Below are 16,266 nucleotides of genomic sequence, written 5' to 3'. Positions count from 1 at the left end.
ACACTGTGATCAAAAAACCCAGGGCACCCAAGTCAACTGACAAGGGCTCATAGAGCTTGACTACAAATGGAAGTGTAGATGTTTGGGCTCAGGCTGGAGCCTGGGTTCTGACTCTCCCCCCTTGTGGGGTTTTATAGTCCAGGGTCCAGCCGGAGCCCAAACATCTGTACTGCAATTTTATAGCCCTGTGGCCCAAGAACCACAAGCCTGAGCCAGCTGACCTGAGCCAGCCACAGCTGTGGCTTTTATCACAGTGTAGACATACCCAGAAAGTCGCAGCTAAATACAAGGTGAAATAGACTGTCTAGCATAAGTAGTTAACACATAAAAAATATTACCTCATCTATCTTGTCTCTCTAATATCCTGGGACCAACACGGCTACAACAATATTTCAAACAACCTTTATGTACTGACAACTGGAAACAATAGGAAGACATTACCCAAGGCTGTATGACGAGGTCTATCAGAAGCTCAGACGGCATGTAGGCTGATGGGTTTCCCTGGGACTGACTGCAAAAGCAAGAGTTAGGAGATTGATTGGTTGCAGCTATGTTTGTTTGGGTGTGTGAGAGGCAGAAAGTCAGACAAGCAGTTTGAGCGTGGCCCTGATGGGGAGCAGAGAGACAGAGTTCCTTGGAGTACATTACTTCAAGAAAGACAAGCTTGGAAAATGTGAGCCAGGAAACTGCCTGGTGTTGTTTTTCTGCTATGTTCAAGGAAACAGGACTTTTTGTACATTCTTTGTAAATAAACAGGACAGCATCAAATAAATATACAACTAGTATCATCATCAATGTATCCTCCTACCAAAAACAACTCAGCAAACATTAGTTGGAAATCTTATGAAAAAAGATTTGATTTGCAGGACACATTTTAAGAGGTTCAATAGGTGATGCATGTTTTCAGGCCGTGGAAGAGAAAGTTGATAGTAGAAGAATGCAAGACAGAAAAAAGAGCTAGGATGGACGATGTATTCTGGGTGGATCAAAAGGACTATTCATCCACAAAGTGATTAGCAGAGGACCATACAGAATGGGCTAACATGGTTGCAAACATCTAGTTACAGAGATGCCACATAAGAAGTACGGAAACAACCTGGCAAGTCCTCAAATGTGGGCTAACTGTTTAGCCCAAAAAGGGGCAACATAGGCTACTGTCTTGACCTGGACCTTGCCAGTTTTATTCAGAAAGCTAAGAAGAATTTTTCAGCAAAGTTTGAAGAAAATTGGTTAAGCTGTCTTATTGTTAGGTTTTGAGTTACAAGTCATTAAAATATCACCCTCATAAGAAACATTGACTCACATCTGGCATTTCTTTATGTCCCACTAGCATAAAAAGGGCTTATTACTACCCTGACAAACTTTCCACATAGTAAGAAGAAACTCTCTATATGAACAAAATTGGTTGTAATTAAGTAAAGATATTAATTAATGTTTTATCTAATTTTACTCCTCCAGGAATTCTGCACCACTGTGCACATGCAGAATGTATGTCCCCTGCAGGTTTTTTTTCTCTGCAGAAAATACTTTCTGTCAGAGAGGTGCTGCAATTATATCTTTTTCCCACCAGGGGCTACTGTAGAGCCAGAACAGTGGGCAACTGGCTCACTGGTGGTAGCACCCAAGTGGGTGGAACAGTGGCTGCATTTCTCAAAGCAATATGCCCGCTGGGCCAGGTGAGGAGGCACAGGATATGGGAGGGACATGGGGCTTCTGGGGGAGCCACATAGACTGGGCTAGTGGGCAGGGACAGACTGAGGCTGGGGCTGAATGGGAATGGGGGTATAGGGACACATGGGGATGGGGGTGGGGGGTGGCTGAGTGGGGGTGCAGGGACACATGGGGAGCGGTGCAGGAACATCTGGGGACAGAGGGAGGGGGTACAGGGACACATGGGGATCAGGGTGGCTGAGTGGGGGTGCTGGGATGCCTGGGGATGGGGGGAAGGGGGTGCAGGGACACATGGGGACTGGAGGAAGAGGGGTGGCCAAGTGGGGGTGCAGAGACACATGGGGATGGGGGAAGAAGGGAGGCCGAAGAGGGGAGCAGAGACACATGGGGACTGGGGCAGATGTGCCTGACTGAATGGGATAAGCTAGAGGTCAGTCAGGATCTGCATGAAGGAGTCTCCCCAACTTCCTAACAGTCTCCTCCCCCGCCCCAAAAAACCCCTGTTCCATACTTACCCCACCCACAATCAAAACCCTCCAGGTTCATTCCCAGAAATTACTTCCCTCTCCCTCAGTTCCTCCATTACTCCTGATTCCCCTAAGGATTTGTACTGCTTCTGAGGGGAGCAGGAAATACATTTCTGTATTGTAGTTTAAATAAATTATTACTCAAAGTTCTGTATTAATATGCCTAATAAGGAATCTATTTGTCAAAAATCATTTCCTGAATCTTTTTCGTTGGCTGTATTGTTACAGACATACTTGCTGACAGGTATTTTGAAATAAATTACGAAAATAATTGAAACTGGTGTGATTATATTGCGTTATTCTGACAAATAAAATATGCCGAATTTTAAAATATTGTGCATAGAATTCTTAATTTTTTGTCGCAGAATTCCCCCAGGAGTGTTAATTTTAATAGTTACATTGTGTTTATGAGCAGCTTGCTCTCTGGCAGTGGGCTGCAGTTTAGAGATAACAAAAGGTTCTGTCTATTCATTACAACTCTAACAGATTTCCCTTAGCTTAGGAAGTAAAGACCTGGGGAGAAATCCTAGCCCCACTGAAGTCAATGGGGCAACCGGGCTGACTTCAATGGGGCCAGGATTTCACCTGTATATTCGTGGAGCTAAATTACAGTAGTACTAGTCCCAGCTGTGCATGTGTGTGGTTTAGCCACTAATTAATCATTTATAACAATGGCTTTGTTGTTTCCAACTGTTTTTCTGCCAAGTAGGAAGAAAACTGGTCAAGCTTTCTTTGAGTAATTAAAAATGACCCTAAATATTGAGCCACTCAAGAGCAGTTTCATAGAGCTTGTCTACACATAAACCGCTACAGTGGCATAGCAGCACCATTGCAGCTGTACAGCTGTAATGCTTCAGTGAAGATGCTGACAGGAGGGGTTCTCCTGTTGGCATAGGTACTCCACCTCCCCAAGAGGTGGTAGCTAGGTCAACAGGAGAATTCTCCTGTCAACCTAGCGATGTCTGCACTGGGAGTTAAGTTGGTTTAACTGGTTCACTCTGGGCTGTGGATTTTTCACACTGCTGAGCGATGCAGTTATACTGACCTAATTTCCTCGTGTAGACCAGGCCATGGTTTAAGTTGTAATTAGAATTTTAGTGTATGGCTATATTCACTTCCCTTATAACTTTGCATGGGAAAAAATATTTTTTTCTAAGTTACTTTCAGGGTAAACTAAAATAGATATTCTTTTAAAGTTTCAGGGCAGTTAGTCAAACCATTTTTAAGTAATGGATGTTTTAAAAAAAAAAAGATACTTTTTTGCAAATTATCTACGACGACTCTCATTCACTGTTGTCTTGCACTGTCCTGAAATCTGAGAAGATACAAAGACATTACCTGACGTACTGCTTGCACACACTTTGGACCAGATTCACTGGAACACTCCAGCCTGCTTGCACTACTCAAGTAAGGCAAAGAAGCTACAAGCCTGAATTAACTACCACTTTTCTTTTGTAGAAAACCCTTATATCTGGCCCATACTTTTTAACTTAACTGAGCAGCATAACAAATGATTATTGACCATTTTTGTGTCAAATCACAAAAGACATCCAAATACAATTAGATTACACATCTCCAAATATATACATATGGAGAGAAGGTCTCATATGAAAACACCTACCTCTGTGCTGGAGAACTTTTCACCACATACCACAAAAAGCAATTCAAATGTTCAGAAATAGGCATATAGCGTTCCACATTCTCAAATGTCTAAAACAGGAAAAAAAAACATACTTCATGTTTGTATATGATCGACATGATACCTACCACCTTTAGGCTCTGATCATGTTAACATTTATATATGTAAGTATCTTTATGTACACAAGTAGTCCTACTGAATTCAGTGAAACTAGCCATGTGCGTATGTGTTCGCAGGAGTAGGGCCCTAGAGGCCAAAGGTGAAATCCTGACCTGATTCAGTCAATGGCAGCTTTGCTGTTGACTTCAGTTGAACCAGGATTTCACTCCAAGTATTTTGTGTGTCCAGGTAACTACATATAGGACTTTTATATCTCATGTTTGTTACATTTGTTAATGTATTGTTTAATTACAATTTAATGCAATGTTGGTGAAGAAAGAAACATAGGAGCGGTTCAATCATGACACAGTTTCCTCTTATCTATTCCCTTTTTATTTCCTCTTACAGCTCTCTCTTTCCTCAGCATCGAACAATAAAAAATGAACCAGACCTCATGGTGGCACCAAAGGAGCATGAATTGCAATCTCCATTTCACAGAAGGTATAATAATACAAGAGCTACTCTACTTGGGGACTTCCCAGCCATTTTTCACCAAATCAAGCTGAGAGGAGCTGCATGTAGGAGCCTGATGAGGCAGGGGGAAACCTGCCTTCTTGTGCACTGATGAACCCACAAAGAAAGGGAGAGCTACTGTTATTTTCTAAATGATCTGTACTCTTCTGTGCTTTATCTGTTAAGTAAAAGAGCAATGGTATTAGAGTCCTGTGCAAAATGTCCATGTGTGTTACATACGTCACAACTACCAGTTGCCTCCTGAGAGAGTTAAACTATAACCCAAAAGTCTCACACCCTCACTGGGATACTGGGAGAGGGTGTGTTTACTGGGGTATTTTGCAGGTTAGCACTGACCCTGGGGCCTTAAGACAGGTAGGCTAAGACACAGTAGACTGAGTGTTAGTGCCAAGAAATGTGCCAGAGAGGCCAAGGGAAAAAATAGTGCAGCAGCCTGCTGAAACCCACAGAAGATTAGAACACCTAGGTATCCAAAGGACTGGATTCCGCTCACAGCACTCTGGTGGGTGGTTGGCAGGGGGGAGCATGACCAGATCTGAGACACCTTGTAAGGAACATTGCACTGGAAGAGATTTTTTTCTGTTAATCTGATTAACTGTCGAAAGTCCATATGTGTTCACTGTCCAGTATGTATGGATTTATTTTTGGGGGGATCCTACATTGGAGTGACCTACGAACAGAGCTGCCGGGGGGGGGGGTGGGGAGAAGTGGGGTAATTTGTCCCAGGCCTCAGGCCCTGCAGGGGCCCCAACGAGAATGTCTGAAGTCTGAGGTCTGAGACAGGGAAGGGGCCAGTAGCGTAGCTAGCGGGGCAGTGGCCACTCTCCCACTGAGCACAAGTGGTGCCTTTTAAAATTTTTGGCGCCTTTTTAATTTTTACTCACCCAGTGGCGCCCCGGATCTTCGGCGGCAATTCGGCGGCAGGTCCTTCAGTGCCGCCGAAGACCCGGAGCGAGTGAAGGACCCGCCGCTAAAGTGCCACCGAAGACCCGGAGCGCCACCAGGTGAGTATAAGCGGCTGGCACCTTTCTTATGTCCGCTCCCCCTGTTTGCTCCACCTGGCTACGCCACTGGAAGGGGCCCCTGAAATTGCTTTGCCCCAGTCCTCCTGAATCCTCTGGGCAGCCCTGCCTACGAATACTAGATTGTTTTGGGGGGACTTAGTAATCATTGATCACATTCCTCCCTTGGATCTTTAGAAAATATTTGCTGGAAGACATTCCAATTATTTGCTGCACTGTCTGTGAATTTTGCTTCTTTAAAATGGTTGTAATTTTAAAGAATTTAAAATTAATTCCCGCAGCCAATGCTAGGCCTGGCAGGCAAAAATGGAGGGAGCCTGGCTCAGTTCGGGGCTGATCAGCGAAGAGGCAGGAGCTACCTATCTCTCCATGTGAGGGAAGGGTCACTAGCCTGTTGGTTGAGGCAGCCACCAGGGACCAAGCAATGTTGTCCTGGCAAAGGAGAGCGAGAAAGACGCCCAGGAACACCTGGCTTGAGAGGAATCCTCGTAACTGAAGCAGAGACCGCGGTGGGTGGGGGGAGGTGTTTTCTGACCCTACCAAGCTTATCACTGCTGCACCACAGCCATTGGCACCTGCGACAGGGAGCTCAAATGACGCCATCTTGCTCCCTTGCTTGGGCCAAAACTTTGAAAGGTCTCATTTCTGCCTTCTCCCCGTTCTACTCCTCTCTCATGGTATTGCTCTGCTACCTATCCCAATAAAGGAGAACAAACAACTTAAAATGCCTTGTTCAAAAATTTTAAGTAACACTTAACTTTCAAACGCCTGAACAGCAAATATAATTTTCCTTGTCTGCATAGTAAACACTGGCTTTTTTTTTTAAGCTGCGTTCTCCACGGGCAACTGTTACAGTAACTGTTAGAAGTATGTGCAGAGCAACAAAAGCATTTGGAAAGAGGGTGATCATCTGATTTGTGCACATATATTCCAGAACAGCCTTTGGAGTTGATCCTGCTGAAATGTGTCTTGAAAGGGCTTTCCGTTCATCACCTAAGTCACTCGCATCAATATCGCGCATATCATCATGTGTCAACACTGTCTCTAGTGCCCTGCATTGCTGGTGTAGGTCTTCTTCAGGTATAATGAGGAGTTTTGGAATATTATACAACATCCCAAATATACTGCTGTGTTCCTTGAGCTGCATGAAACATTCTTCAACTGACTGTATTGCACAATTAGCACCTGGTTAAAGAATTCAACTTTGCATTGTTGTTTGGGGTCTCTTATGGGATTATCCCATGCCTCGTAATCAAAACGTCTTCTTCTTCGGTGACTTTTGTATTCTTGAATGGGTGGGAAAATAGCTTCAGTGTGAGGTTCCTCTGCCAACTTCTGTGCACTCTTCAGAACGTTTTGAAATCCCTCATCTGACCGGTAAGACTGTAGGTATGACTTTGCTTTGTCCAGTTGTTCCATTGCTCCAGATATATCAAGTTCAACACCTCGGAGTCTCTTGCTTACAACATTTATTTCAAACAGTATGGCATGCCACAACACTAAGCCACACACAAATATGAAATTATGTATGATTCTGGTGATTCCATTTCCCTCTGCCACTGTTCTCCCACGAACAGTTCCTGTCATAGCGTTATCCTCCATAATGGCAACTATGGCATCATCTATCTTCCCAATTTGGTGTTTGATAGACTTTATCGCCTCCACTCGACTTTCCCATCGTGTGGCACTCAGTGGTTTCAGTGTCAGAGAGGATGTTCCCAGACGTTGCTTCAAAATTTGCCATCGATGATTTGATGCAGAGAAAAATACAAAGATGCTTTGAATGACATTAAAAAATTCAGCAGCCTCACTAGAAGCTGATGCTGCATCACTGACCACCAAGTTCAATGAATGAGAACTGCATGGCACAAAAAAAGCTCGAGGGTTTAACTCTTGGATCCGTGTCTGCACTCCTCTGTTCTTTCCTCTCATGTTGGCACCATTATCGAAGCCCTGACCTCTCATGTCAGCTATCGCAATTCCTGTATCTTCCAGCTTTTTAAGAAGCACATTTGTCATACCAGCTCCTGTAGTATCATCAGTGTCAATAAATTCTAGAAAATGCTCTTTGACAGTCACCACTGCAGGGACATTTTCACTAGGTTCTGTTGTTGTTACAAAATGCACCATTAAAGTCATTTGTTCCATATGGCTGGTGTCAGGTGTGCAGTCCAGAATAACAGAGTAATATCTTGCTGACTTCAAATCTGCCACAATTTTCTGTTTGACTTTTGTTGCCAGTAACTGTATGATCTCATTTTGAATTGTTTTTCCAAGGTAGTGGTGTTTGTACGTTTCTTGGGTGGTGACTCTTCTTAGATGCTCCTGGAGTACAGCATCAAACTCAGCCATCAGCTCCACAATTTTAAGGAAGTTTCCATTGTTTGGCACATACAGCTGACCTGAAGTGCCACTCAGTGCTAGATTTTTGGTAGCAAGCATTCTCACAATGGCAATGAGCCTTTTCAGAACATTTTGCCAGTAAAGAGACTCTGATGCAATCTTCTCTTGATGCTGATCATCTATGGTGGCCTTTAACCTTCGTCTCATCGCAAGCTCTTTTCACCTATGGAAGGCTCTCTGGTAATTTGCTGCCTTCTCATGGCATGCCAGATTTCTAACCCGATTTTTCCAGTCCTTTGTTCCTGTAGAACCCAATGTGGCTGGAACATTAGACTGGAAGAGTTTGCAACAAAAACAGTATGCAGCATTCTGGGTTTTTGAGTACATAAGCCATGGCCTCTCCACTTTGTCACCATTGGGGATTTCACGCCAGTAATGTGTTGGATGGAAACTTCTATTTTCACTGTCTTTGGGGAACATGAAGTTTTTCACTTGCTGTGGCCCATGCAGTACAAGGAAGTCCCTCAGGCTACTGCTCAAGTGGGTCCACAGTCCTGGATCATCTAGACTTAAGGAACTAAACTCAGCAGCAGCTGTTTCTTGCGCCTCCACCACACTCTTCTCTGATCTACACTTTTCTTCAGGAATGTGCATGGTTACATCCATTTGAGATGGAGATATGGATACTGCAGTAGCTGCCAGCTCACCTGCACTCTGACTAACTGGAAAATCAGGCATCTCCTCACCAGTCACATCCTCACAAGGCTCACCGTGAACATTTGTGTCTATGTATCTCAGGAGGGCTCCTTCCTGCTTAGATAAAAAAAGCTTCCTTTGCTTTCTTTCTTTCTTTTTCTGAATGCTGCCCCGGAGGGGCGTTTTCTTCTTTCACTCATGATTGCTGTTCTGTGCCAGCTATAGTGGCTCTCAACACTCATTTGAAGGGGACAAATAAGCAGGCTGGTAGCATTGCCTGAGTGAGGGAAGATATCAGCATCTTAAGGGCCTAACTGGCTCCAACTACTTCAGTTGACTGCCTGTTCAAGGAAGCAGCAGGAAACAGGAAGCTTCTTGAGAAGCTGGTGTTAATCAGTCCAGGCTCCTGGGGGTGCTAGAGAGGTACATCAGAGGCTCCTCCTCCTCTCTCTCCCTACAGCTCCTGCTGCTTTCTGTTATTCCCTCTCACCTTTTCTCCTACCTGCCTGCTATGTCTCTTGTGCCCTTCTTCCTCCAGCACAGCACTCCACCATCTCTGTGCATCTAGAGCAGAGAGCATACATATGCACCAGCAGCAGACACAATTTTCTACACTCTGGGTCCTAGTGGCGCCCCCTCCCCCCCCCCAGTCTGGCACCTGAGGCGGCCACCTCAGTTCGCCTCATGGTAAGGCCAGCCCTCCTGGGACCGCAGGAGGATGCTACCCAGGGTCCATGAGGGGACACTACTAAGAGTCCAGGCACTAAGACACTACTAAGAGACCAGGCACCACAGGAACATGGTCCATAGGGCTACATGCCCCAAACTAAAAGGACCACAGTAGGAAGTAGCCCAGGGCAATGAACGTAGACTCCCTGCTGGGAAGTCCCCTACTACAGGGTGATTTACACAGAGCCCTGGGCTGGGATCTGGTGGAATGGGACATCCTGGATCCCCCCTACCTGAGAGGCTGAGGCCCTTTGTCCACAGAAGCTGGGGCAGGAAGCCAGGTACTCCGACCACTAGGCTGACTGGCCCTCCAAGCCCCATCCCCTTCGCCCTGCAGTGCTCTTCAAAGAACTTCCATGATAGTTGATGCCAAGGTTTTGGTCAGCAGCCAAGTGGGCTCCATGCTTAAAGAAAGCCTGATCCCTAGTGAGTCTGTGATGGTATCCCACAAAAGGAGATAGCCAAGGTTCATGAACAACCTCAATGGACACAACTCTGTAGAGAGTTTTTAGCTTGCACGCTAGAGGGCCTAGACATAAAACATAGTGAGGACCCATGAAGAACAAAAAAAAAAAAAAAATTGATAAAAAGCTAAATTTATTTCTTCCCCTCTTTGGGGTGATTTAATGAGTATGTTTAAGTGTTCTTTATTGTACAAAACACCAATTGTTAGTAGAAACTTTTAAAATAACCACATCCCACTGAGCTCCCTCCTCCCACAATACTGTATATATTCTGGATAAAATAAAAAAATAATAATCATAGTCAAATCCCAGGAACTTCATGGCAAACTTAACCAAAATTCTGTGGCAAGATCCCTGCAATCAGTGGCATGCAAATGCAACAGATTGGAGATTCTGTGAACGGCACACATAAATTTAGAACTGAGGCTTCTACTTAACTAAATATGCAAATGAATAATGCATTCACTACAGTATCACATCACATTATTTAATTTGACATTAGATCCAATGTACACTGCTCCTAATTTGTTAACTTTCTTTGTATTGCAAAATTGGATATAAAAATCCCAAACACCAGTATCATAGAAATGTAGACACCCAGAGCATCGGGTTGCATCCCTGACCATCTTGGCTAATAGCCACTGATGGGCCTATCCTCCATGAATTTATCTAATTCTTTTTTTAACCCAGTTATACTTTTGACTAGGGCTGTCAATTAATCACAGTTAACTCACGCGATTAACTCAAAAAAATTAATTGTGATTAAAAAAATTAATTGTGATTAATCACAGTTTTAATCGCACTGTTAAACAATAGAATACCAATTGAAATTTATTAAATATTTTGTATGTTTTTCTACATTTTCAAATATATTGATTTCAGTTACAACACAGAATACAAAGTGTGCAGTACTCACTTTATATTATTAGTATTACAAATATTTGCACCGTAAAAATGATAAACAAAAGAAGTAGTATTTTTCAATTCACCTCAAAGAAGTACCATAGTGCAATCTCTATCATGAAAGCACAACTTACAAATGTAGATTTTTTTTGTTACATAACTACACTCAAAAACAAAATGATGTAAAACTTCAGGGCCTAGAAGTCCACTCAGTCCTACTTCTTGTTCAGCTTAGCGAAACAAGTTCGTTTACATTTATGGGAGATAATGCTGCCCGCTTCTTATTTACAATGTTACCTGAAAGTGAGAACAGATGTTCGCATGGCACTTTTGTAGCCGACATTGCAAGGTATTTATGTGCCAGTTATGCTAAACATTCATATGCCCCTTCATGCTTTGGTCACCATTCCAGAGGACATGCTTCCATGCTGATGACATTCTTTAAAAAAAATAATGCATTAATTACATTTGTGACTGAACTCCTTGGAGGAGAATTGTGTCTCCTGCTCTGTGTTTTACCGGCATTCTGCCATATATTTCATATGATAGCAGTCTCGGATGATGACCCAGCATGCCTTCTTAAGAACACTTTCACTGAACATTTGACAAAACGCAACGAAGGTACCAATGCAAGATTTCTAAAGATAGGTACAGCACTCAACTCAAGATTTAAGAATCGGAACTGCCTTCCAAAATCTGATCGGGATGGGATGTGGAGAACGCTTTCGGAAGTCTTAAAAGAGCAACACTCCGATGACGAAACTAAAGGATCCGAACCACCAAAAAAGAATATCAACCTTCTGCTGGTGGCATCGGACTCAGATGATGAAAATGAACATACATTAGTTTGCTCTGCTTTAGATCGTTATTGAGCAGAACTCATCGTCAGCATGGACGCATGTCCTTTGGAATGGTGGTTGAAGCATGAAGGGACATATGAATCTTTAGCGCATCTGACAAGTACATATCTTGCAACACCAGTTACAACAGTGCTATGCAAATGCTTGTTCTCACTTTCAGGTGACATTGTAAACAAGAAGTGAACAGCATTATCTCCTGTAATTGTAAACAAACTTGTTTGTCTGAGCTATTAGCTGAACAAAAAGTAGGACTGAGTGGACTTGTAGGGTCTAAAGTTTTACATTGTTTTATTTTTGAATGCAGTTATATTTTGTACATAATTCTACATTTGTAAGTTAAACTTTCATGATAAAGAGATTGCACTACAGTACTTGTATTAGGTAAATTGAAAAGTACTATTTCTTTTATTTTTACAGTGCAAATATTTATAATAAATAAATACAAAGTACTGTACATTTTGTATTCTGTGTTGTAACTGAAATCAATATATTCGAAAATGTGGAAAACTTCCAAAAAATTTTATATAAATAGTATTCTATTATTGTTTAACAACACAATGAATTGCGCGATGAATCGTTCGATTTATCACGATTAATTTTTTTAATCACGCGATTAATTGCGATTAATTTTTTTAATCACTTGACAGCCCTACTTTTGACCTTCACCACATCCCCTGGCAACGAGTTCCACAGGTTGACTGCATGTTGTGTGAAGAAGTACTTCCTTATGTTTGTTTTGGCTATTAATTTAATTGGGTGACCCCTAGTTCTTGTGTTATGTGAAGGGGTGAATAACACTTCCTTATTCACTTTCTCCACACCATTCAAGATTTTATAGACTTATGTCCCCCCTTAATAAAATAGGTAATGATAATGGTAATGTTGATAATGAAATTTGCATTATTTGAGTTGTGGATGTGGCTTAGATGCCGGCCAGGTCACTGACAGTGTTCAGTCCCTTCCAGAGAAGTGGAACCTCCAAGTCAAAGTTCAACATAAACACAAACCAAAAGAATCTTCAGCGCTGTTGGGCTCAGTTTTCAGCCTCCTTCCTTTCAGGAGGACCCCACCTGCAGCAGCTCATCTTAACACCCACCCACCGACAGGTTCATGGTAAAAAAACAAACTAATAGTCAGTGACAATCTCCCACAGGGAGGTCCTAGCAGATCACAGTCTTTAGTCAGCTCCTGGCTCTCCCTAGGCTTCTCACACAAGGGAGCTGCCAGTCTGTTCTCCTTTCAAGTCCATTCACAAACGAGCTCTCTCCCTTGTTCAAGTGCCCCCCTCCAAGACTGAAAGCTCTGCAGGATAAGAGGGTGGAGCTGTTTGAGCCCACATCATCCTATTAACCTTGGCCAATGTGGTGTTTGTATACCACATCACACACCTCAATATAATGAATGGGGGCTGTTCAGACATCTCTGAGCTATTGATTCAGTCTGTTAGCAGACTCAGGAACACATCACTGCATTGGTTACACTCAGCTGACATTTGGAAGGTTTCTTTCACAACCATTAGGGCTAGAAAGATTTGATTCTGGAACAATACTATGAAGCTAATCATAGAATCAGTAACATGGGACTGGAAGGAACCTTGATAAGTCATCTAGTCCAGTCCCCTGCACTGAGTCAGGACTAAGTGTTATCTAGACCATCCCTGAGAGGTGTTTGCCTAAGATGATAATAAAAACCTCCAATAATGGAGACTCCACAATCTCCCTAGGTGATTTGTTCCAGTGTTTAACTACTCTTACAGTTAGGAAATTTCTCCTAATGTCTAACCTAAATCTCCTTTGCTGCAGTTTGAGCCTATTACCTCTTGTCTTGTCCTCAGTGGATAAAGAGAACAATTTATCACCCTCCTCTTTATAACAACCTTTTACGTGCTTGAAGACTGTTATCGTGTCCCCCATCAGTCTTTTCTTGTCTAGACTAAACAAACCCATTTTTTCCCCAATCTTTCCTAATAGATCATGTTTTCTAGACCGTTACTAATTTTTGTTGCTCTCTCTGGACTTTCTCCACTTTGTCCACATCTCTCCTGAAGTGCAGTGCCCAGTACTGGACACAGTACTTCAGCTGAGGCCTGATCAGCGCTGAGTAGAATGGAAGAATTACTTCTAGTGTCTTTCTTATAGCACTCCTGCTAATACGTCCCAGGATCATTAACATTTTTTGCAACAGTATTACACTATTGACTCACATTTAATTTGTGATCCACTGAAGTGGACTCTGTGGCAAATACTGCAAAATACTAGGAACACATGGACCTGACTACAGTGCACTATGAATTTCTTATAGTTATTATTGACAGCTTACCTCATTGTCAACTTTTGGTCTAATTGTGTGAGTTCCAGGAACTGGACAGTTCAGTGTTGTTGTAGGTGAACTACAGTAATTAAAAAACAAACAGCCAGGTATTTAATACTAATTAACACCAGACTGGTGTTCTGACTGGTCCATTCAGTCTTAACTTTGACTCAGGACCTAATTCCTCCCCTATCTCCATCTTTCAAACTGAGCAAACCTTTCTCTTCCTTATTCTCCAACAATTTTTTTTAAATGTACTATCATTAGATTGCCCGTTCAGTCCAAAATCAATGTGCTCAGTTTTTTAGCTTAGCCTTAATCTACACACTATTTCAGGTAGAGCTGATATTTTTTATACCATAATAGTTAAATGAGTACAATCCCAAGTGTGAACCCAGTTATGCCAGTGTATAGGTGCTTTATACCAGTATAGCTTATTCCCGTACATTTATGAGACAAAAGCCGGGTCTACACCTAAAACTTAGGTTGACCTAGCTACCTTGCTCAGGGCTGTGAAAAATGTCATGCCCTGTGCAACATAATTAAGCTGAACTAAGCCCCATATAGATACCAAAATGTTGATGGAAGAATTCTTCTGTCAACCTAACTACTGCCTCTCAGAGAGGTGGATTTACTACAGTGAAGGGAAAACCCCTTCCATCACTGTAGTAAGTGTCTATGCTACTGCTGCAGCTGCACCATTGTAGTGTTTGTACTGTAGATATACCCGCAGGGATGGCCTCACCATGAGGCGAACTGAGGTGGCCGCCTCAGATGTCAGACTGCGGGGGGGGGGGGGGGCGCCACTAGGACCCAGAGTGTAGAAAATTGTGTCTGCTTCTGGTGCATATGTATGCTCTCTGCTCTAGATGCACAGAGATGGTGGAGTGCTGTGCTGGAGGAAGAAGGGCACAAGAGACATAGCAGGCAGGTAGGAGAAAAGGTGGGAGGGAATAACAGAAAGCAGCAGGAGCTGTAGGGAGAGAGAGGAGGAGGAGCCGCCTCTGATGTACCTCTCTAGCACCCCCAGGAGCCTGGACTGATTAACACCAGCTTCTCAGGGAGCTTCCTGTTTCCTGCTGCTTCCTTGAACAGGCAGTCAACTGAAGTAGTTGGAGCCAGTTAAGCCCTTAAGATGCTGATATCTTCCCTTACTCAGGCAATGCTACCAGCCTGCTTATTTGTCCCCTTCAAATGAGTGTTGAGAGCCACTATAGCTGGCACAGAACAGCAGTCATGAGTGAAAGAAGAAAACGCCCCTCCGGGGCAGCATTCAGAAAAAGAAAGAAAGAAAGCAAAGGAAGCTTTTTTTATCTAAGCAGGAAGGAGCCCTCCTGAGATACATAGACACAAATGTTCACGGTGAGCCTTGTGAGGATGTGACTGGTGAGGAGATGCCTGATTTTCCAGTTAGTCAGAGTGCAGGTGAGCTGGCAGCTACTGCAGTATCCATATCTCCATCTCAAATGGATATAACCATGCACATTCGTGAAGAAAAGTGTAGATCAGAGAAGAGTGTGGTGGAGGCGCAAGAAACAGCTGCTGCTGAGTTTAGTTCCTTAAGTCTAGATGATCCAGGACTGTGGACCCACTTGAGCAGTAGCCTGAGGGACTTCCTTGTACTGCATGGGCCACAGCAAGTGAAAAACTTCATGTTCCCAAAGACAGTGAAAATAGAAGTTTCCATCCAACACATTACTGGCGTGAAATCCGCAATGGTGACAAAGTGGAGAGGCCATGGCTTATGTACTCAAAAACCCAGAATGCTGCATATTGTTTTTGTTGCAAACTCTTCCAGTCTAATGTTCCAGCCACATTGGGTTCTACAGGAACAAAGGACTGGAAAAATCGGGTTAGAAATCTGGCATGCCATGAGAAGGCAGCAAATCACCAGAGAGCCTTCCATAGGTGGAAAGAGCTTGCGATGAGACGAAGGTTAAAGGCCACCATAGATGATCAGCATCAAGAGAAGATTGCATCAGAGTCTCTTTACTGGCAAAATGTTCTGAAAAGGCTCATTGCCATTGTGAGAATGCTTGCTACCAAAAATCTAGCACTGAGTGGCACTTCAGGTCAGCTGTATGTGCCAAACAATGGAAACTTCCTTAAAATTGTGGAGCTGATGGCTGAGTTTGATGCTGTACTCCAGGAGCATCTAAGAAGAGTCACCACCCAAGAAACGTACAAACACCACTACCTTGGAAAAACAATTCAAAATGAGATCATACAGTTACTGGCAACAAAAGTCAAACAGAAGATTGTGGCAGATTTGAAGTCAGCAAGATATTACTCTGTTATTCTGGACTGCACACCTGACACCAGCCATATGGAACAAATGACTTTAATGGTGCATTTTGTAACAACAACAGAACCTAGTGAAAATGTCCCTGCAGTGGTGACTGTCAAAGAGCATTTTCTAGAATTTATTGACACTGATGATACTACAGGAGCTGGTATGACAAATGTGCT

The 16,266-nt window shown here is 43.1% G+C and overlaps 1 protein-coding gene across 1 annotated transcript in view; it reads right to left on the bottom strand.

The window, feature by feature from the left end:
• CATSPERE (catsper channel auxiliary subunit epsilon) overlaps window positions 1-16,266 on the bottom strand; it is an 89,532-nt gene that overhangs the window by 61,534 nt on the left and 11,732 nt on the right. The window contains exons 4-5 of the mRNA XM_077813483.1: window positions 13,807-13,876; window positions 3,820-3,908 (exon numbers count right to left, since the gene is read on the bottom strand). Of these exons, the coding sequence (XP_077669609.1) occupies window positions 3,820-3,908; window positions 13,807-13,876 (159 nt within the window). The remainder of the gene's footprint in view (window positions 1-3,819; window positions 3,909-13,806; window positions 13,877-16,266) is intronic.

The sequence above is a fragment of the Eretmochelys imbricata genome, chromosome 3, assembly GCF_965152235.1.
Source record: "Eretmochelys imbricata isolate rEreImb1 chromosome 3, rEreImb1.hap1, whole genome shotgun sequence".
NCBI lineage: Eukaryota > Metazoa > Chordata > Testudines > Cheloniidae > Eretmochelys > Eretmochelys imbricata.
This window is presented reverse-complemented; position numbering and strand designations above follow the sequence as displayed.